The 23,386-nt window shown below is 38.2% G+C and overlaps 1 protein-coding gene across 3 annotated transcripts in view; it reads left to right on the top strand.

The window, feature by feature from the left end:
- TNFRSF19 (TNF receptor superfamily member 19) overlaps nt 1-23,386 on the top strand; it is a 51,446-nt gene that overhangs the window by 4,140 nt on the left and 23,920 nt on the right. Inside the window, exons 1-5 of one of the 3 annotated variants that reach the window (XM_015852087.2) lie at nt 802-941; nt 7,291-7,371; nt 7,771-7,881; nt 18,110-18,288; nt 20,266-20,351. In XM_015852087.2, coding sequence (XP_015707573.1) covers nt 7,306-7,371; nt 7,771-7,881; nt 18,110-18,288; nt 20,266-20,351 — 442 coding nt within the window. In that variant the 5' untranslated portion in view covers nt 802-941; nt 7,291-7,305. Of the gene's footprint in view, nt 1-801; nt 942-1,196; nt 1,529-7,290; nt 7,372-7,770; nt 7,882-18,109; nt 18,289-20,265; nt 20,352-23,386 lie in introns of those variants that run through there. The other 2 variants (XM_015852088.2, XM_015852085.2) reach the window with 2 other exon arrangements.

Below are 23,386 nucleotides of genomic sequence, written 5' to 3'. Positions count from 1 at the left end.
ATCTCTGTGAAAAGCTCCCCAAAACTGTTAATTTGAACACGCTTTCTTGCCAAGTGTATCTGATTGCTCACCATCTCCACACCCTGCCTCAGTTCCCAGTGTATCCATAGTATTGCTTGGGCTGCGGTGGTAGCGTTAATCTCTTAATTCTAAATTGAAAGTACTGATGTGAATTCCTCACAAGGCTGTTACACCAAGGTTGGTGTCACCAAAGCTGGAGTGTTCTAATGCCAGCCCAGCTCCTCATTCACCACACAAGTGGCAGTAAGTCACATCTTTTTTAAGTAAGTCACATTTTTTTTTAGTGAATATGAACAATTTTTTAGTGAATTTGAACAGTTTCTTCTCTGTGAAGGGCTGGGTGCTCGTGCTTGGCGTTACACCACAGCTTGGCTGCCTACAGAGTGGCAAAGCATTTCAGCTAGCAGGCAAAGAGACCCCACCTAAGTGCTGCGGGGAGAACTTCACAGGGAATTACCACAGCACCTCCGCAGCTACAGGTGGTGCCTGGCTGGGTACAGCCTGGTTTCTCCACGCAACAAGGATAAAGGGGAGCCGAGGAATGCTTAGGACTAATCCTGAGGTGCAGGGCTTGTGTGCTATTATTTTGTTTTTCCCCCTCGACGCCTGGTAACAGCTCCCACATCACCGAGGCGGGATCACGGTTCCTCCCGCCCTCTGAGGCGGCGGCAGAACGACCGGCCGCACGCGACTCCCGCTTAACGCGACCCCGCCGCCGCCTCGCCCGCCCCGCCCCGCCTCAACGGGGCACGTGTGGCCGCTGATTGGCTGCCTGCGGTCACCTGAGCCGGGCCCCCCGGCCGGACCGGGACGGAGCGGAGCGGCGCGGCGTTGCCTCGGCGACAGAGCGAGAGGACGGGAGGGAGGCAGCGGGTCTGGGCAGCGGCTCTCCGGCAGTCCCGCCGGGGGCGAGCAGGCAGGTGGGTCCGAGAGAGCTGTGTATCACCGTCTGGAGCGGCGGGAGGGAGGCTGTGAGGCGAGGCGAGGCGCCGCAGATGCAGGCAGTGACCTGGCTGAGCGATGCGGACGGCCGGAGCTGGGGGGGGGTGTCTCAGACCGCGCTGCGAACGGCTTCGGAGCTGGAGTGGGAGCGGGGGCTGGAGTGGGAACAGGGGCTGGAGTGGGAGCAGGAGCTGGACACCTTCCCCTTGGCTGGGAGAGGGATGGAAAGCAGCAATTACGGCTCTGTTGAAAAACCTTTGGTTGTTTAACTTCCTTTCGTGATGTCTGTCTCCATTCATCTGACCTCGGGCTGAGCGCCGGGCCCGATAACCCTTGATAAATCTCGGTACCTGATATTTATTCCCTGTCCTCATGCTCGTGGCTACTCTAAACGGATGCTTTATTACGTTAACAAAGGGGGTCCGGTAGTGTTTGATGTGAGCGGGAGGGGCAGATTGGCTCAGTCTGGAGTCAGCTTGTTAACTGCTGCGTAACCCCTTTCAAGTGCTCCTTCAGCATCGCTTGTAAGGCGAGTTGGGTGGACTGACCAGGTGCTGTTCACTGTGTAAGCAAAGATGGTTTTAGCAAGTATCGTGGAATTGCAAGGGCTGGAACTTCATGATCCGTGGGGTCCCTTCCACCCCAAGCCATTCTGTGTAATACTGTAACCACAAGGGATAGGGATAAGCTGATTTTGTTAAGAAATCAATGATCATAAGTAATTACAATAATGTTTAGTTCTATTTTAGAGAGTTGCACTGGTTTACTCTATTAGGTCAGCAATAAGATGCTTAAATCTTCAGTTAAGGAGGCAATAGACCCCAATTTCTGTAACTTGCATTTGTGGTCATAACAAAAGAGAAAGAAAGTTACTTGTCTTTGCTTTCTAAAGCATCGCATGCTACACAAAACTGCTATAGTGTTGCTGGATAAATGTGACATGTTGGCATTGCAGTGGTTACTGTATTAACCAGCTTACTGCTTTATGGTTCTTAAAAGCGGCTCTGGAAAGGAACCATTAGTCTGCTTCAGGATTAATGAAACATGAATGTAATAATGGCATTCCTCTTTCATTCTATTGCTTTTTCACGCATTCAGGTATGTACAAATGAAGCCTAACCTTGGTGTCTCCAGGAAACTGAGATGAATGAGATGTATTAAACAGAAGAAGCAACTCTGTTGACAAAAGCTTTAATCTTGAAGCGCAGAATTGGTCATTACTTGTATGAGTAGTCTCATCAACTTCAGTGGGATTAGCACCTCTTATCCAAATCTCAGGCTTGAACCCTCTCTAAGGTGTTGCTTAAGTGAAGGAAAAATATCACCCCATCACCATATCTTGCACTACTTTCTAATTAATAATAGTCTGTTCTTCCACATTGAAGGACATGAGTGATGAGCTATTTTGCATCGCTTTATCAGCACAGATTGGAAGCATCGCTTTCAAGTAGAAAAACAGGGATGAGTTATGCAGATCATTCTCTAGTTTTGCTGACTGTGCCCTTCCTGATACACTGGAATACGTGCATTCTGTAGGTACTGTATATAATGGTTAAGGTACCATAGTGCTGGTTTTGTTTCTTTAATTGTGGGGGAAAAATTAAATCACTATCATTACTCCTGCAAACTCAGGTGCTTCAGTGAAAGCATATAGGGCATAAATATTTCCTGGTTAAGTGCAAACCTCTTTTCTCTCTGCCCCCTGACTATTAACTGTTTATGTTTTCTGTAGCCAGGCATGTTCCTGCTTTCTATTTGCTGTCTCTGATTTAACTATCCCCATCTTAAAATGTATGAGTAATTCCATAGCTTCTTAATTCTGTACAATTTCATGTCTGGCCATTTCCAAAAAGTGTGGATTTATTCAATATTTAATGTGATTAACAGTATTTTTTATTATTTTTCTTCTTCTCCACATGGGTCATCTCATAGCAGCTGGAGCAAATGTAGTTGGACAAGGCCTTGCTTACTTTGCAAAGGGGAAGAGTACAAGGCTTGTGGGCAGGGTGGAAAGAGAAGGTGTTCTAGAGGCATGAGACAGAATAACAGTGTGTAGCTTTGTAGTGGAAGTTCTTGTCCCTGGCTTGTTCCCTTTGTCTCTATCATTACAGCAGCATAAGTACTTTCCCTTCTCTTGTTTCTTGCCCGTGGGGCACTGACTCTGCTAAAGCCATCTGCCACTCCTTGTCATTTTATTGCATGAAGTTGACAGCTGCAGGTGGGAAGCAGGGTGGTTAGAAGGGAGCACAGATCCTATTCATCAGATGCCAGAGACCTCTGTTGGCAAGATGACATGATTATGTTTTCAGTCCTCTTTCTTATCCAGAACTAAATAGAGTATTCTTTGTCAGTGTTATGGAAAGAATGAAAAGTGGTGGTCAAATGTGAATGTCAAATCAGTTCTGGTACTTGGATGATCTAGACAACTTAAGCAAATTTGAAGTTGGAACTATTCACCCATTATAAAGATTCCCTTACAAGGTAGATGGCATTGACTTCAAAGTTTCCATGCCTATATGCATAAGAAACCTGCTGGTAGGCTGTAATGTAATCCTGATGAGTAGGCTTTGAGTAGGTCACCATCTCATGTAGGCGTACATTTTGGAGGGTATTGCATTGTAGGATCCTGGGAGGCTGGAAATTCTTACTTCCCCAATTCATTTATTGTATGTTATTAACTTTTGGTTTAATGTTGCCCTCGTTGTACAAATGTATAGTAGCCCCCGCACAGTACTGTAACCATACAACCACTTAATGCGGGTTCTATGTATTGACTTCAATATGTTGATTGAGCATATTTTAGAGGCAAAACATTCATCTCATTACTTCTTACTTGAATACAAATGAATAGCTTTTGTCCAGCTTACATCAGTGTACTGGCACTTGGTATTAAGAAAGGACAAATTTACCCATTGGCAAACTGCTATTAAGTACTGCAGCATCTGCTTTTGAGTTGGGGCTTATAACAAAACTGAAGGCAGAAACAGGAAACAAGCAGCTGGCAGAGTTATGTCTCCTTGGGGACTTGCTTTCAGTACAATGATTTATTAATGTGCTTTAACCATTTGTATTATGTTTATTTAAGTGTTATCATGGAAAGTAACTTTTTCCCATACTCTTAACTGTGAGTTTTCTTGATAGTATATAAGTTAATTTATTTTTCATGTGTTATAGCCAATGTATTGTCCTTGTGGATTTTTTGTTGTTGTTGCTTATTTCCGATCAGCATTTCCATGATATAATACCACTGACATTCATATGTTCAAATCATTTTAGAAGATACGTGTCTCAGAGCTACTAAACCTGCTCAAGCTCACCAAATTTTAAGGCCCAGAGTTCTGTATTTAAAAGATATGATTATGAAGTTTCTGGAAGCTATCTTATATCACAGACTGAAAGCTGTGAGATCGCACTCTGCATGTGATCAGTCAACACGTTTTCTTTACTAGGAGAGTGGTTAGGCCCTGGAACAGGCTGCCCAGGGAGGTTGTGGATGCCCCGTCCTTGGAGGTGTTCAAGACCAGGTTGGATGGGGCCCTGGGCAACCTGATCTAGTAAATGTGTATGTTTGGTGGCCCTGCCAGGCAGGGGGGTTGGAACTACATGATCCTTGAGGTCCCTTCCAACCCGGGTCATTCTGTGATTCTGTTTGAAGCACGCTAAACTTTGTAGATGAGTTGGAGAAGTCCATGACGGTTTGAAGCCAGCTCTAAAACACTTGATTTTTAGAGGTTTCCTCTGGGTTTTGGAGCTCTTGATGACTGAAGGTGTTGGATTTGGCAAGAGTGTTATAAAGGCAGTAGATTTTTCTTTTCAATAGAAAATATTTCAGAGTTGCAATAAAATTTCCACACCTAAATCAACAAAATATGTTTTAGTACAGTGTGCTTCTCCATGTGCTTTCAGTATCGTAAGTCTTTGAGGTAAATGCTATAATAAAACTATCTTATAACAGATACGTCTTCAGAAGCTGAGTTACAGAAGTATAATTAAGTACCAGTGTGACCAACTTGTTATTCTGTATCACCTTCCATTAAGAAGTGACATTTGTTTTATAATCCAATTCTGGCGACAGAATATTACAAACTCAAAAATGTGTCATTAGCTTGTTTCAATATTGATTTTTAATAACTGGCCTATATGCTATGAAACTTTATTAAAATATTAAATGTTCACTTTATTGCACACTGGAAAAATGTATAGGATGAACGTAGCTTCATTACATAAGGCGAACATATTTTAATGGCAGTACTGAGGCAAGTCCTGAATCTCCTGGCCAGTAAATCAGGCTGTTCTCGGTTTCCTTTTTTTTTTTCCATACTTCAGGTGACTTGAAGTACATTACAAATGTTTTGCTTTTGCCATGGCTTCATATTTTCCATCATCAGGCTTACTGCAGCTCACTGATACTATTTGTATTGATAATACTGTATGCAACTTGACATAAACATACACTTGTCGTAATACTTTTTTTTTTTTACGTCACCCACCAATTTCTACAAGTAAATCTTCAAATTTAATATAAAACATACTTCAGTGCTATAAAGAATCCTTTTTAAATTGTTCTGTAGTACTATACAGATGAGCATAATTGAATTAGAGCTGTTATGTTTTATATTCCTTAATGTTATTGCTAAAGAAATCATGTCATCTCATTCCGCGTAGAATACTCACTTGATAGTGAATCCCTCCTAAGCAACTCAGTTACATTTACAGCTTTGTTCTAATTGCACAACCATGTGAAGCTCTGCTTTCTATAGGTGTAAAGTGTGTGAAGTAGTCAATTATATTTTCCTTATTGAATACTATTATGTGGTATCAAGAAGTCGGTAAGAATTCCTTTATCATTCTTTGAAGTAACACTCAGTTCTTCCCTGATGCTCTTTTACAGGTCACTAAGGTGCAAAGTCTCACAATTTGTCTTTGGTCTAATCTAGTTTGACTTCAGCAGACCTTCAGTTACTAATCAGGCAGTGGATAAGATGTGTGTTTTTAGCTGTCTTGCTCTTTTCAAATATAGATAAGAAACATCTTTTTTTTGTTGTTTTAAACTTCTGTTTAACAATATTTTTTACTGTCTGTCTACCCTTTGCTCTCTAATATTCCTAGCAATTATATGGTTTTCCTATGTACTTTTTCCTACATATCTAATTTTACTTGTTACTCCGGTGATGCAGTGGTAGGAATGCTGCTTTGCAACACCGGAGGCCCGGGTTCGAATCCCCCCTGTGTCGCAAGTGGTAGAAGTGCCGCTCTGCTACACAGGAGGCTCGAATCCCAAGGGTTGGACTCGATGATCTCTAAGGTCCCTTCCAACCCACACGATACTGTGATACTGTCAGCTTCTTATTCCAGTTCAGCGCACCTAATAATAAGGCTTTTTTGTTGTATTTTTCCATTTTTCCATTTCTTCTATGGTATGTGTTATGTTAAACTGTTGTATTGGGGTCATCCAGAACTCCTTCCAAGATTTCCTGGTTCACATTTGTGTGCTTGTTTTATCCCTCAGACTTGAAAAAGCAACCTCTATAGGATGCTGCATCTACTTGTAGTTCTGTTAGTTGGTGGTATGTTGTCTTTTTACCCATGTTGACACGCGTATAATCTGTTGAATGTTATTGACCCATTGACTGGTACCATCACTGGGTGAGGAAGACCTACAGAAATGGAATCTTGGTTTTCTTGTTGGGTGCCTGACAACACCTCTCTGCCTGCTCTGTCCTTTCTGAGCAGACTTTAGATTTTATTTGTTAAACTTCAAAATAAAATTTTGACTCCTAAAATATATCAACAGTGCCATTGATGTACGCTTCCTTCCTATGAATTAGAAGTTGTTAGCATGGGTTTTAATGCTGGGAAATGTGAAATCAAGTGTTGTAACACTTATGTGGCACTTCTTATAATACCTGATTTGTTCTACTTATGATTGATCCATTTTCTTATGTCTGTTATGCTTGTCGTAGTTCTTTATCTTTATTTGATGTGTGTTGAAGTTCCCTGATCTAGACTGGGAGCAGTCTCTTAAAATTAAGAATTAAGGCCATAGAAACTACATGTGTATTGCCTTATCTTCTTAAAAAGGGCATTTTATTACAGAAGTGTCATCATTCTATTAACTGAATTTATTGTGCGCTTATTTATTAACACTGAATATGCATATGTATGTGTCTGTGTTAGTTACTTAGCTGCCTTGAATCTATCAGAAGTGTTTTAATACTATGAATAGATAGCTAAGCTAGAAGATATGTACTTGATTTAAATTTAAACAATGGTGAAATACAATGATGTTTTTTTAAATCTCTTTTTCTTTTTATGTGGGGAGTAAAGGTTTAACTGTAAGAAATGGATCCTAAAGGATTACAAGGAGAAGACAAATTGAAGATGCTTATTATCTTACTAGCGTATTTGGTAAGTATGTAATTCAGCTTTATTCTAAGTTGAGTGTTGAAATAATTGATTATGTCAGACACAGGAGTGGTGTCTTCTGTGTGTAATCACTAAGTCTGGAAGACTCAAACCTATTTAGACAACTACATAATGTGTTTTTTCAATTTTAACATGAGCTTGCTCATCTATGTCATTTCTTGGTACTGTTATTTCGGTGCCAATCTGTTAGTGCAGTATGCTGTGTAGATATGTAGTTCAGGAGTCTGAAGTGTCCACTTTATCTATATAATATTAGCATGGCATGAAGTTACATTTGCTTGTAAGTATATTTTAACTGACCTGATTTCTCTGGCTTAGAGTTTATGTAAATTACATATAAATCAGAAATAAAGTTCATCTTTTTTTGCTTTTTTCTCTTAGCTAAGTAGGGTAATCTGCGAAACTGGAGATTGCAGAGAACAAGAATTTAGAGATCACACTGGGAACTGTGTTCTCTGCAAACAGTGTGGACCAGGAATGGAACTCTCAAAGGTAAGCATAGCACACTTTCTTGATTTTGTTCCAATAAATGTGTCTTCATGTGTCTAAAGTAATAGATGTATCTATGATACGAGCTTTTATTTCTATGATTTGACTTCTGAAACATCTTTGGCTTTTCAAGTAACATATCTTGTGATGCTCATGATGTGAAATCTTCCGTTAAGAAAATGATACTGCCATTAGTATAGTTGGCGGTACCATTAGAAGACCTGGATCAGGGCTCTCAAATCACTTTTAAAATCATAATTCAAGCCCTTTTTCATTTACCCTCACCCCCTTTGCAATGCAACCCAGAATTAAAACTGGCTATGAAGATGAGAGCAAGAAAAATAAATGTCAAACTCCTGATTGGTACAGACTTCTGAAATGTGGAGGTTTGACTTTGCAATATGTGCTTATAGAATTGTTTCTAGATTTTATAGTGATAATTCCACCCAGATGATTTTTATGAATCTTCTATACAGTGACTTGCCTGAACAGAATAATTTATAATAATAAAAATAATGAAAAGCCTAAATACATAAATACCAAATAGGATTCAAGTAAGATCTGGGATGGTCTTTTAGACCAGCTGGATGATAGGTGAGCAGTGTTTTCAGTAGCTCTGTGGTTGTAACAGATAGGTGGGTTGGGCAGCTAGTTTCAAGTGAGGCCATATTCCTTTATTTTACAACTTATTAATGCTATAAATCTAGTCTATGTTGTCTATGTAAAATAACTAAGAAAGCTGAGGCTGGAAAAAGATTATAGTATTATGTAGAAAGCATGTAGAATTATCTTGTTATTACTAAAGAAATGAAAAGATTGTTATAGTGAGTTTGATTTCAACTATTTTTTCTTCTAAAACACAACTGAATCTCTTCCAAAAGAAAATCCATGGGGAAGTTTTGAAGTTTGCAGGTTTTTTTAAGAGTTGATAAGTGGATCAATGGAAATTAATGATGATGGAGTTTACAGATTGGGATTCAATATATTTAGGAATTTTGCTCAAGCTTTTTCCAAGCAAATGCTGAAGTATTAATACAAGTGTTAAGGGAGATTCTAATTGTTTTCAGCACAGAGATAGTAGATGTTGTGAATGAGTAAGGATAGCGAATGATGATGCAGTTGTAACAAGAAATGGGAGCGATTAGAACCAAATTAATCATGAGTCTTGGAGGGATCAAATGCCTTATGCTGGAGATGTAAAGATAGTCAGACAAAAAAGAAAGGATTTGAACTTATACTGTGAAGTATAAGCAGACTTCTCAACCTTATGTGTGACACTTGCCCCAGTGTCCAGCAACTATATCTACATCATGCCAGTAAGTGTGAAACTGTGAGTGTAAAAAGGATGATAAAAGTAGAATTTAGGGTATTATTTAAGAGCTGTGAAATTTAATTTTCAGAGTTACTTTTGTAAGCAAGTATGTTATGTAGATGTGAAGGTTTTTTAGCTTTAAACTTTACTAAACCTGTGTTTAGACAACAGGAAGAAAAGAAGCTTCCAGCTTGTTTTCTTTGTGTTTCTTCCTATGTTCAACTCTGAAAACAAGCACAAGGAACATACTGCAGTTTGAGGGTGAGGAGATTTACCTGAAGAAATTCTTACGCTTATTAATCAGCTTATTAATCAGATGATCGCCTTACAAAGCAGTGAAATGTCTTCCCTATCTCTCCACATCTTGTTGCTAGCATTCAGTGAAGTATTTAATTTAGTACTTTAGTGAGGATTGCTTTCTACGTTAGACATTGTTAGAATCATAGAGTGGCCTGGATTGAGAAGGACCACAATGCTCATCTAGTTCCAACCTCCCTGCCATGTGCAGGGTCACCAATCACCAGACCGGCTGCCCAGAGCCACATCCAGCCTGGCCTTGAATGCCTCCAGGGATGGGGCATCCACAACCTCCTTTAGCAACCTGTTAGCTAGAGTTTGTCTTATAAGTAATACTGTTCATGTACTAATTTGAAGATGACTAATGTTATGAATGTGGTTTTGTTTGGATGTTTGCTAGATTTTTTAATTAATTGATTGGACTGAAGTTTGAGGTATAAAAGGCTGAGGAAGAAGGGGGGGTAATTTAGAGATGTATTCATGATTATGACTCTGTAACAGCAGTCAAGGTAAGCAGTTGTAGTTCTAGTGTACATTGCTTTGTCACACTTAACTGTCAAATTAAAAGTGACCATAGAAATTGGCACCTTCACTAATTACTTATGCTTTAGCATTTATTTAATAAATTGAAAGTGAACTATAGTAGGTCAGTTACAGTTTGCAGTAGTATGCTATTTGTGTTATATTTTGTACATATATGTATGTGTGTGTGTGTGTATATATACTTTTTGTTTAGTTTGATAGTTCTGATTCTTAATACTAATTTATCTGAAAATATGAATACTTAATTGGATTTCAGTGTTTAGGCAATTACTTTCCCCAGACGTTAATAGACTCCCATATATTATTTTAGTTGCCGCTGCATTAGAGCTGAAATTACTAAGTAGGTTTTGCTCAAACCTGAAAGTGAGTGAAAATATGACTTCCCTTGGAAACAGATGTACAACTTCCTGTGAATCTTGGTGGAGGATGTAATGCTATGATTGTTACTGAAATGCAGTTGAAAAGTAGCCTTGCTGAACTACAGCTTGAAAAAACTATGTATTTGAAGTCAAAGGTCGGGATACAACAGGAAATGGGATTTAATGATATACTTGAAGTAATTTGCAGCACACGACAGAGGCAGTGTTTGCTTTTTTTAGTAATTATGCTGTACTTTAATAAGTTTCTAGGTGACTATCACAAATGATTGCTATTTTCCTTTCCAATGTTGGCCGCTCCTATTTAAAAGTATCACAGATAAAACTAGATACACTTCTGAGTGAGCATGACTATAAAACTAAATATATAGTAAAATACAATGGTTTGTTTTCAAAAAATAGTTTAAGGAATTGTCAGGTTCCAAATGAATGCTGTCCCTTGATAAATATCGTGCTGCAGAATTGACAGCAACCAGCTTATTGCTTAACTACACACGTGCCTATATTTTCATACTTGGCTTCTGTAAAACCGAGTACATAATGTTACAGAAGTCAATACTAACAAGCTGTTAATCATGATGACTATCAAAAAAAATTCTTATTGTAAATTTGCAAAACTCAATGATGTCAGCAGGCCTTAGCTGTCCCTATGCTTAAGGGAAACCAGTGACAACTGAAGATCAGACTTGCAAATCATATGTGATGCCAGCTGCACAGGTGACTTAAGAAATGGTTAAAGCTTAATCAAGTTAGGACCTGTATGAGTCCGGCATGTTCCCATCTTGCCATAGATATACTGGAGTGTATCACAGACTTGCATCAACAGTATGGATAGGTGTGCAAGGCAAAATTCCCCTTGCATCTGTATGTGTGTATGTGTATGCATATATATGTGTAGGTATATATACAGGATTATTATTACAACTCTTAGGGGTTTATTGTTGTTGCTACAGCATATAAGCATTTCCTAACACCTTTCTAAATTGAGAAATACTGTCACTTTTTTTTATTTTACACATTGGCCTGTAAAGAATAAATTCACCTCCCTGGGGTAATGTGAGAAGCGTTTGGTTGAACAGTGTTTAATTCTAGTTGAAAATTTGTACTTGGTGTGTTGGATTAACATTCCTGTTTGTAATAGATAAGCAACTTCAAGTATACTTCATATGTGAAAGAAGTTTATAAAACAGAACAGCGCAGCACACACACAAACGTTAAACCCAGTTTATTTCATGTAATTGTTTCTGGATCTAAATTTTTAAATGACATGGAGCTGCATCGGGGAGGTTTAGGCTGGGGCTTAGGAAAAAGTTCTTCCCCAGGGAGTAGTTGGGTACTAAAATAAGCTGCCCAGGTCAGTGGTCACAGCCCCAAGCTTCTGGAGTTCAAGAAGCATTTAGATAGCACTCTCAGACAGAGGGTTCAAATGTTGGATCATCCTGCATGGAGTGAGGAGTTGAACCCAGTGATCCTTGTGGTTCCCTTCCAACCAAGGGTATTCTGTGGTTCTGAGTCATGCTGCAGCTAACCTACTCTTTTCAGCTTTTATTATTTTGTTTTTAGCAGGATTTTCTTTTTCAGGAATGTTTTTAAAGTGATTGTTTCTTTAAAATAAGAAAATACCTTTCAAATTTCTCTTTTTGACTCCCTACCAACCACTAGATCTGCTTCATAGAATCAGAAGGTTGGAAAGGTCAAGCATGACCTGCCTTTTGTGAACATGTGCTGGCTAGGCCTGATTCCCTGGACATCATCCACATGCCATGTGATCCCACCCAAGGTGATTTGTTTCATAACTTTCCCTGTTACTGAGGTCAGGATTGCAGGCCTCTAGTTCTCAAGTAGCAGCAGCTCTTCAAATGCTTCACTGGCACAGGATGCCCAGAAAAGATGTGGGTGCCCCATTCCTGGAGGTGTTCAGGGCCAGGTTAGATTGGGTCTTGGGCAACATGATGTAGTGGGATGTAACCCTGCCTGTGGTGGGGGGGTTTGTAACTGAGTAGGATTTAAGTCCCTTTCCAGCCCAAACTATTCTACGATGCTGTGATTATCTTACAACTGGAATCCGTTGTTCGCTTTTGTCCAGCAAGCACTTTTAACTTGTTACAATCATAAGTAAGCCATATTTGTTGTTCTATGAATTATTTCAGGTTGACATGGAAAGAAGTGAAATCATCATTTTCCTAAAAAAATTTTCAGTTTATTAAAAGTTTATTAAAGCATCGTGGAGTTAAGTAACCACTTTAGTATCTTTCGTTCTGTAAGTGACCTCAGATCTGACAGAGCCTTTTTTATCCTATCCTACCAGTGTAAATCAAACCTTACACACAACTCAAATTTCAGTAAATCTCAGTTAGCATAGAAAAAACAAATAGAGATTGTTTAGTTTGCACTAAGACACAACCATTTCTTGAAAATGTGCCCATTCAGAAGCGAGAAGCTTAATTCTTTCCAGTCTTCTCACCATACTTTGCTTACATGTTTCAGTAACTCTCTGTTGCTCTTATGTATTTCTTTTCTTTACTTCTATATGAAAGGTAATCCATATCTCAGTCTCGTAAAGCTTATATGTAACTCAGAATTTTAGCTGCAAATCGAGAAGCCATCCAGAGTGACCTGGACAGGCTTGAGAAGGCCAACCGTGTTCTGGGCTGCATTAAAAAAGGGGTGGCCAGCAGGGAGAGGGAGGTAGTTGTCCTCCCTCTACTCAGTTCTTGTGAGGCTCCATCTGCAGTGCTGCATCCAGGGCTGGGACCCTCATCAGGATATGGAGCTCTTGGAGCAGGAGCAGAGGGGCACTAAGATGATCAGAGGGCTAGAACACCTCTCCTATGAAGCAAGGTTGAGGGAACTGGGCTTGTTTAGCTTGGAGAAGGCTTCAGGGAGACCTCATTGTGACCTTTTAGTATATGAAGGGAGCATATAAACAGGAAGGGGAACAGCTGTTTATGAGAGTGGATAGTGATAGGACAAGGGGGAATGGTTTTAAAATGAGACAGGGGAGGTTTAGGTTAGATTAATAGGAGGAAGTTTTTCACGCAGAGGGTGGTGATGCACTGGAACAGGTTGCCCAAGGAAGCTGTGGATGCCCCATCCCTGAAAGCATTCAAGGCCAGGCTGGATGTGGCTCTGGGCAGCCTGGTCTGGTGGCTGGCGACCATTGTGGTCCTTTTCAACCCAGGTCATTCTGTGAATGTGATCTTGTCAGTAGGTCACACCTGAGGCTGTAGTTCAGAAACATTGAGGTGACAATTTTAGCAGTGTTTTTTTCTTACAGTGAACTGCCTGGACATATATTTGTGTCAGCACAGTTCATCTTTAGGATTTACTAGAAAACAGATCACTGAACTGATCACAGTCTGTCTCATGATCAGATTTACAGTTTAGCCTCACACTTAGTCGTGTTGGTGGTTAAGGACAATGTACTACAAGGAACAAAGAGCATAGATGAAAGGGAGAAAATTAAGCCAATATTGTCACCAAATACGTGATGATAAATACCATCACTAGCAGGCTGTTGCCTTTGTGGGCAGTGGCACCTTGAAGGCTGTTGATGCAGGGCTATTCTTTGCATCATAGGTTACCTCCTTGTGCTAGGTATTTGATGATGGTAAGGGGGACTTTCATCATAGCTCAGAAAAGGAATTATGAATTAATCAGAAAGGTACTGTTTACATGTACTTGTGAATATAACAGTCCTTATAAAGAAAATGGCGTGCTGCTATGTCTGACATTGTCCTGGTGAAGTTACTGAGGGCAACTGCTGCTGTATTCAGCAGTGACAGCATAACTTTAAAGCTAGAGGGCTGCTTGTGAAGAAGCCTGCCATCCCTCAGTACAGTAGAGGCTAATGCGTTCCAGGATCAGTCTCTTGGATGCTGGAGCAGATGCATGTAGGCATGTCAAATCTTAATGGGTGTGAATCTTTTCTGACGCTAACTTTGCCACAGGAACTAAATCTCACATTTGCAGTGCACTGTTGCATCCTGTCCTGCTCTGTGTCTTCTGTTGGCAGATGCATCTGATTACACAATTGTAGATGAGGCAGATCCCAGCCACAATGTAATGCTGCAGCCTGTTGTGTGACCTGACTTCTTCATGTCTTAGTACCTGAAAGGCCTTCCTTTTTTTTTGAGAATATCCAAGTGTTCATTTAGTCATGATGGACCAAGTGCATCCTCTTAGTGTTGTACAATTTAAGGATTTAGGTTGAGGATAACACTGGAAATAAGGGGAAAAAACTGTAAAAAGTACTGGCAAATTACAATTTTCATAATGCCTGAAAGAATTTTTAAATGAAATTTGAAGTAATTTTAGTTCAAAGACTCTAAGTCGCTGTTCAGTTACTTTCCATGCTGCACTCAACTTCTAAGGAAGAACCACACCACATAGTTCCATTACCCTTTATAGTCTACTACACTTTTGGCTCTTCTGTCTGAGGCAGTGCATGGGTAGTATATACTGAAATGAAGAGTTTTAAACTGCCAATGCAATATTTTCAAGTGCCTATTTTATGTGTATTTGATATGTTTTAATTTAAACTAAGTTATGGGTTTAGTTCTTTATCCAGCTAGAGATGCTTAGGAGCCATCTGAACAAGGTTCTTCTGGGGATCCATGTATTGAATGTGATGAGATGCCAAATTACTGTGACAGTGAAGGTTTCATAGTTATCCATAAAGCTAAAGTTTATTTGAATTTTGAGTTTTCAGTGAATTTTGCTGCAGATTTCTAAATTAGTATTTCTCTTTTCTTAGCTTGTACTGTGTGTTATTTGAGAGAAATTTTTCATTCCTGTTACCTGCTATCATTGATGGCAGTGCTGTAAGGGGGAAATGGAAAGGAAAAAGTGAGCTAAGTGTTCTTCACAGCCTGCTTAAAAAAAATAGATACAAATATAGTGTGTGTTTACCTGCTTTTTTTTTTTTTTTTTGTTTGTTTGTTTGAAATCCAACTAATGGTGATTATAAGCTTTTCCTCTTATCTGTAATCCTGAGGTGGACTACCACAGGAGATAAGCACTTATTTTTGAGCACGGGTGAGACAGTAGAAGGGATGGGGGGTGCTGAGAACTATTCAGCTCTCATCAGTCACGTAACTTGCCAACTTTGTAAATACAGCGCTAAGAAAACTGATGCACATCAGTTTTGCACGTGTACTGACAAAAGATGAAAAGTCAGTTGTTTCTCTCTTTGTGGGACTGATAAATTATAAAACCCAAAAATTCAAAAGGCTTGAATCCATCGTCTAAATAGTATCGTTCAGTTTAGGGAATGCAATTAATTATGAGTACAGATTTCTTTGAAGTTTTGCCTGGATTACAAGCTTAAATATTTATTTGCACCTGCCAGGCAGTTAACTACCTCAAATATTATGCGAACATAAAAAGCACATTCATAAAGTTGTAGTTGTTACGGATCGCATCTGCTGAATTCCTGGCAAAGACTTAGAAGTCATCTTTGAAAAGAGTGGAGATGCTAAATCCCCTGGGCAGAAGTTTTCTTCATTTTGCATCCGCCTTTTCTACTGTTTAATGGTAAACCACTCCAAGGTAAAAAAGATCTTTAAGATTTGTCCATGTATCTAACTATAGCAAAGCAGTTCTGTTAGATCTAGAAACAACTTACCGAAACTTGAATACTTTGGGTTAATGAGTTAGAAGTGTTTAAGTGTTTTCATGGTGTTTGCTTCTTTTTAATTGGAAACTTCAAAGGTAGTCTGGAAAGGAACACCTATAATCAAGCTAATCTAAGTTTATATTTCAAAATTTCTAGGACTTGGGAAGGACCATTTTCAAATTATTTATCAAAAGATCCAAGCATATAAAGTTTGTCTGAGCTGCATTGTGTATTATGTAACACTGCTACTTGGATCTTCTAAACAGAAAGAACATAGAGTAGAAGGAATGTTGGTAAGGAATAATGACAGTCAATGAAAACTTTTATTTGGAGTTAGGATAAGCAAAATGTTGTAACAGAAGTTAGTCTGGTTCTAGTCCTCAGTGGTAATTGTGCCTTTGTATGAAATCTTGCAATTGCATTAATGAAATTGAATACAGTGAGACATTTTTAGACAATGTACTGGTGATTCTAGCAGTTCTGTTTCATTTTGACATTGATTCCTAGCAGAAACCAACTGGCTACGAATTAAATGGTATGAAAACATTTTGTGGCTGAAACCAACTTTTAAAAAAATGCAGTATTTGTATCTGCATTTGCATACTGCCATTCTTATGGGCAATATGTTAGAGGAGGAGCATGCGGTACTTTATATGAATAAGAAAATACATAAAGAAAATTAGAAAATTCTTAAAGCATCCAGTAAAATGCATCCTAAGAGGTTATTTCTTTCTGATACTTAACCATGTCATTGCAAATCTGAGGCACTAAAGGCACATATTGGCTAAATCCATCACAGATCAAGTTTCATAAATGTTCTCAAAATAAAGTTATGGAATATCCTGTGTGCATTGGTGACGTTCAAGGCCATTTACAGCAGCTTGCTTAGATGGGAGTCTGGGAAAAGTCATTTGTGTGCATGGAACACAGAATCTTTGTGGAGGAAACTGGTGGAAACCTTATGTAAAGTTGCCCCAGTTGAAGGAGTCCTGTAGTTTTCCTGTTGTGAATTTGCTCTATACTTCCACTAAGACTGCACCCTGAAGAAAGAGGTCCTCATGCTGTCTTTCCTATCTATTTCCATCCCCATAAGTCCTTTCTGACAATTTGTTTCATCTTTTTTGCCTTTGTGTTGTGTCACTAATGCATTTAGTCAAATTACTGCAAATATCAATGGGATACTCAGATGGGAAAAGTAAGCAACAACTAGTGACTTCATATAACTCTTTAAAAAAAAAAAAAAAAAAGTGTCAGAAAAAAATGAAATATATTGATAGTTCCAGATAATTAGTTTGCAGAACACAGTCACCAAAGTATTATGGCTTGTTTGGTATATTGTTTCTCTTTGCTGCCAATCAGTTGTATTACGTGTCCTTTTCCAAATGAATGGAGAGGATTTCTTGAAATTGCTGAATCACCAGCCATAACAGTATTCCCTATGTAGTCAAATATTATGCATCCCTCTGATCCCCAGAGCTATTATTTTTTTCTGACAGGTTAAGAACTGTTAGAACTAGAGTGGGTTGAGTTTCTGAAATTCGTAATGGCTAAGCAACGTTTTGTGTCTAGCCAGTGGTCATTAACTAGCTCTGTTTTATTTGGTAACAGAATTTCTAAGCCTTTGAAGATCAGTACACTCTATTCAGCAATTAACTTTGTTCACCTTAACTATGAACCTTAATATCAAAGTGCTTCTTTGCTGTATTTGTAACTGAGTAAGTGCCTTTATACTTCACTTGTCCCAGTTTCTGCACTTTCACATGACTGACCTAATTAAAAAACAGACAGCTCAATAATTCTACCATAAGCTAGTAATAATGAAACTGTGGGAGTCCTCGAAGCCCTTTATCATTCAAATACACAGTGGTTTCTTGAATAAAGTGGTTGACTAAGTATTACTTATAGAAGTAAGGGAGATTATTAGCAGTGGAAGACACATTTGAACTTGCTGAATGGATTCCTTTTGTCTCTAGAAAGACTACTCTCAGTAATAATTATACCAGGTCTTCATTTTATCCCAGCATTCTCTTCTTGTTCACGCTTTCAGTAACTGAATAGCTTACTGTTGCTTGTTAATCCCTACAGGAATGCGGCTTTGGATACGGGGAGGATGCACAGTGCATGACTTGCAGGCCAAACAGATTCAAGGAAGACTGGGGCTTTCAGAAGTGCAAGCCTTGTCTGGATTGTGCGCTAGTTAACCGTTTTCAGAAGGCCAACTGTTCTGCCACCAGCAATGCGCTATGTGGAGACTGTTTACCGGGGTAAGGCCATTTCTGAAGATGAGACTTGAACTAATTCAAGGCTTATTTGCATTAGCATTGACTGATGATATTTTCCAGATGAATGTCTGGATAGATCCTTTACATACGTACGAAGGACCCGAGTTCTAATCTTGGCTTTGCCAGTAACTTTTGGTGTCATCCAAGTGGCTAATTTCAGAATTGCTGTCTTAATTTTCAACTATCAAAATAGCCTAATAAACACCTACTTGATTTATTAGAGAACTGTCTGTGCAGTGCCTGAGTGAAATATTTCCAAATGTTGTTACTTGGGAGTTCCTTCGTTGTTCCAAAATGTTTAGTTTGTTATATCAGAGATATTTACCTTCTTGAAGACCAATCACATTATTTGGCTGCTTTTTTTCTCCTCTCCTTGCGTCAACGTATAATAGCTCTCATACATGCATATTTTCAGGACTAGAGTAGCGATTTTGGTTCATGCTCCTGAATTTCATTTCCTATTTTGGTAAATTCATAGAGTATGATCATAACTAAAATATCATTAATAATGTATCTAAAGGAAATATTTTGGAACAAATTATAAGTGTGGAGGCATACGTAATCAAACAGCTATGGTGTAAGTCAGGAGCTGTGCTTTGTTTGTTTGATCTGGTCACCCTAGGGCTTTGTTACTGGTCTCCTTTTATAGAATTTAGTTGCAAGGTCTCTAAAAGATTTTTCCTTACTTTGTGACCAAGTTCCACTGTTATCAGTATTTCCAATGAATTTGTTAAAAGACATTTCATGCCTTTTTGAGCTATCAGTTGGTAGTTTAACCGGTAGGTGTAGGTTATGAGAACTGATTTGTAATTGTAGCAGGTTTTATAATTTCAGGATATGTATTTCAGATATATAGATGCAGACACACATTACAATTCAGTTGTTATATTTACTTATTTTCAAAGCAGCTAACAATTACCTGAGGGTTGTTGAAGCTCCTCGTATTATTCCTCTCAAGACAGAAGTGAGGCCTTTTCATTTAAAAAGTAATTAATAAAGCTTTGGTGACTGGTATTAGTTTAAGTCACAGTTTAAGATTAAATTCTACTGACAATGACATCTGAAAAGTTCTAAAGTCAAATAATTGATTATGTACATATTGTACATTAATACATTTGTATTGTAGGACTTGTTTGGCTGTGAAACAGGAGACAGTTTTCTTATGATGTAAATAATATTAGCTGTATTTTTGTAAGATGGAAAAGGAAGGAAAAAGGAATCCAGAGTAAACCATGATTTAGGAGTAAACCTAAATTATGCTTGCTTGTAAGTGTTCTGCTCTAGATCCATGTGTTTGGATACATGTTGAGATAGCAGCTGTTAACACAACGTGCTTTTACTAGTAGTAGATTTGGAAACATGGGTAGAGGAGTCACTGAGTCTGGACCTTACCCATGGAGCCACTTAGATACTCTACCCATCAATTTAGATATGGCCTAAGAGAATGGATGTGCATATAATATACAGCTGACCAAACTAAAGGTTTAGCTAATATTTCTCATAAAACATGGTGGTGTCTGTTTTGCACTGGTTTCCGAAGTGTCATTTTCTATCTCTCAGCTTCAGAATCATTCAGTAGCTGTGTCAGCTACAAACAGATTTTAACAGATTTCATTCAGAGTGAATGATCACATTGGCACCTCCAGTTTTAGTGCCTGTGAGTCTGTTTCTATTCATGTTGTTGGTGTTGAAGTTTCTTGAGTGACTGGAAAGCTGTTTGGTTTAGCTGATAGAGTTTTCATATTTTAAAGGAATTTTTATGTTACTAGTTAAACAAAAGTAAATACTTTTTTCTTAATGTGCTGCAACATTTTCCTAGGTTAATACTGTGGTTGAAAAAAAGCCAGACCTACTTGATTAGGAAGGTATTTTAGATAAGTTCTTTGTACAAGAGTATGACATCATTCAAACTTCTCCGAGAAAGATTTTGTCACTATGAAATACTGTTGTATTTTCTAGTTTTTATCGGAAAACCAAGCTTGGAGGCTTTCAAGACATGGAGTGTGTTCCCTGTGGTGATCCTCCTCCTCCCTACGAACCCCACTGTAAGTGTTCCTCACTTCCTGTGTAAAATTAACTTTTAGTTTTAGAATGTTTAAGCTGAAAGTCTGGCAAAAAACAAACAAACAAACAAACAAAAATGTTGATGATGTTAGTGAAGAATTCTTTGAATGACTCATTTCTCTTTTTTTGTTAGTAAATTGTTTTGTGAATACTTTTGAGCAGATCCAGCTCTGTTATTACTAAGCTATATCACTGGAGGATAAACAGTCCTCTGTCCTACTACATAGTCGATTCCAGTTTTAATTACTGAATAAAAGTTTGTGATATGCAGAAAGGATTATTCATTGATATCTTTAAAATAACTTCTAAGATAATAGCAAGGGGGAATGGTATACATAAATTTAGTAGTGTTATATGCATTTAGAGGGAAACAGGTACGCAGTTTCTCTCTTTGTTTTTGGCCAATAAGAGGATATGAATCTTTTTGAAATGAAAGTCACCTTATTTTGTAACAGCAGCTTTTTAATACTTTTTTCTAAGATTATTGATGGTCTATGTGTCACTGAGTTCCTAATTCATTAAAAGGAGTAGATTTTTCTCGTTGCATTTATTATCATCTGCTTTATAATATGAAAAATAAAACTACTTCAGCATAACATTGTGGCAAAAGTTGGGTTTACTTGTGTAACTTTCTGTAACCATTATGTTTTGTGAGCCTTCCTCTCTTCCAAACAGAAGCAATTCTTTATAGAAAGCATGAGTTGTCAGGTTTCTGAAATGCATCACATTGTACGTGCATGAATACAAAACAAGTACCACAATCTTTATAAACTGAAATCCTACCATGAAGTGAAATTACAATATTTCATTGTTGTTCTCAGAAGACTTCAATTAAGAATTTGTCTATTGGTTCCTCGGGTCTCTAACATAAGATATCTCAGTTTAAGAAAGTGTATCTTCCATCCTCAGCCTAGAAAGTTATGCCTAGAGTGGTCAGAATGAATTGAAACCTGCTTATGAGAATTTTACTTAACATCACAAGGGGGAAATATCTCAGTTTTAAGCCTAAATAGAAACTGTGCTTCTACAAGAAAGTATAAGTAACAGTGTGTGAAAGTCAGTTTTTGAAACCTAATGCTGAAAATGCTTGCAGTTTATTTCACTAATTAATACATTTTGATAGCTTAAAAATATAGGTTTGCATTAATTGAAGTTAAAAGGAGACAAACGACTAGGTGCATGGGGCAAGCTCTCAATTATAGCAGGCTATGTTCTAATTCTCTTCTTATCTTCTTTCTTTCCACTATGAAACAGAAAGACAAATATTAGTGCAGCAAACTCTTATATTGCAGATGAAAAGGAAAAGTTTAAATGTCTTGTTTCAATGAATTAATTGTCCACTGAGGTGTGTGGCAAATTTTTTATTTGCTTAAGAATGTTACCAAAAGGACACAAAGGCTCACAGCCCCGTGCCTGGACTAAAGGTTCCTGTTAAAGCTGAGACACGGATGAAGTCCTTTCAGCACCACTAGCTGTTGATTATTACCCAGTTGGCTATAAATCTAAATGCTTGCTTTTATCTTCTTTCTTTCTGTAGACATTTTTAAACAGATCTGGTTTAAATATTTACTCAGAAAAAAAATGAGTTTGTGAATTGCTAAAGGCAAGGTTGAAAGGATTCTAAAATGAACAAGTAAAGAGAGTATCAGAGGCCAGGAGAACTGCTATCACCTTTGTCTAAACTTACAAGGGGAGACAATAACTTTTGCGTCTTATGATGCCAGAAATTTAAATACACCATGTTGTAGTTATATTTTTGCTTAGTTCAGATAAATAAACTGAAAATACCAATCCTATACATATGGGAAGCATCTAAACATTAGAAATGAAAGCATATTTTTTAAATGACTGCTTATGTTCACTTTCTTAACTGAAGTCATTTCTTTCAGCTGTGGATATTAAGTTTCTATTGAATGACAGAAAAGGAATAATATGAACTAGGAACTAGAGTGAAAACCCAGTTAATCATAGATGTAATTTCTGAAATGGAAGATAGCATAGCTTGTCCCAAACTGATCTGTTCAGCAAAGAGTGATGTCCAGATTTGATGATGGATTATTTTTTCTCTCAGCAACAATTCAGGCTTGTGGAATTCTTTCTTCTGACGGTCTAGACCAGTGCTATGCTACCCTAGTGACTGCTCTGAAACTGCTTATGAAACTGTTCAGTAAGCTAGATTGTGGATCTCGCCATGGTATTAAAAACAACTACTTTATTAAGGATATTTTGTAATCTGATGAGTTTGTTAATACCAAAGTATTTGTTCTGGCACAAATGAATGTTCAAAAGGGCTGGGGTAAGGAGCAGGAGATTTGTCAAAGATCTCATTGCTTTCTTCGAGCAAGTACTGTGTTTTCTTCTAGGCTGTATTAGCAAATAAGTAAAAAATGTAATAAACCATACTTGTTTTTTGGCCACATGACGATAGCAGATGAAATAATTGAATTGCTTCAGTTTTGATCAGCTTGGCTATGTCAGCTATTCCTACAAGTGTTTCCTGTTGTATTGTTCAATTCAAAGTATAGAAATGCCTCTGAATATCACCTGACTTCTCTAGGCTCACAATAAGCCTTCTAATGAGTAGAAGAACCTGTAAAATTTTTTGAACTCTGCAAAAACTGGTTCCTACTGCTTTCATGTTACTCTTCTGTTCTGGGCCAGTCTACAGTCAGTGGCCTACTCCAGCTGTGTGCAAATACATTATTTGGTTGTGCAAACAAACTGGAATAATTCAGGAGATTAAGTTAAAGTTCAGACTCTAGAAGTGATTTATAGCAAAGCCAGCATCACAGTAGCACCCCTTATAGTCTAATGTTAAAACAACAACAACAAAAAAGCACAGTATGTTCTACCCAAGTCAGATCAACATCATGATTTCTTCTGCTTTCTTCTTCGTGGCATAAAACAAGGAGCATTGGGAAGATTAGAGAGCAGGGGTAGGATTCTATTCCATATGGAGCTTGGGAAACTGGTTTCTACGTATTACAGGAAGTAAATGCATCATTTGCATCAACGA

This window comes from Coturnix japonica, chromosome 1 (genome assembly GCF_001577835.2).
Source record: "Coturnix japonica isolate 7356 chromosome 1, Coturnix japonica 2.1, whole genome shotgun sequence".
Lineage (NCBI taxonomy): Eukaryota > Metazoa > Chordata > Aves > Galliformes > Phasianidae > Coturnix > Coturnix japonica.
The sequence above is the reverse complement of the archived record's forward strand: the minus strand, read 5'-3'. Positions and strand labels throughout refer to the sequence as shown.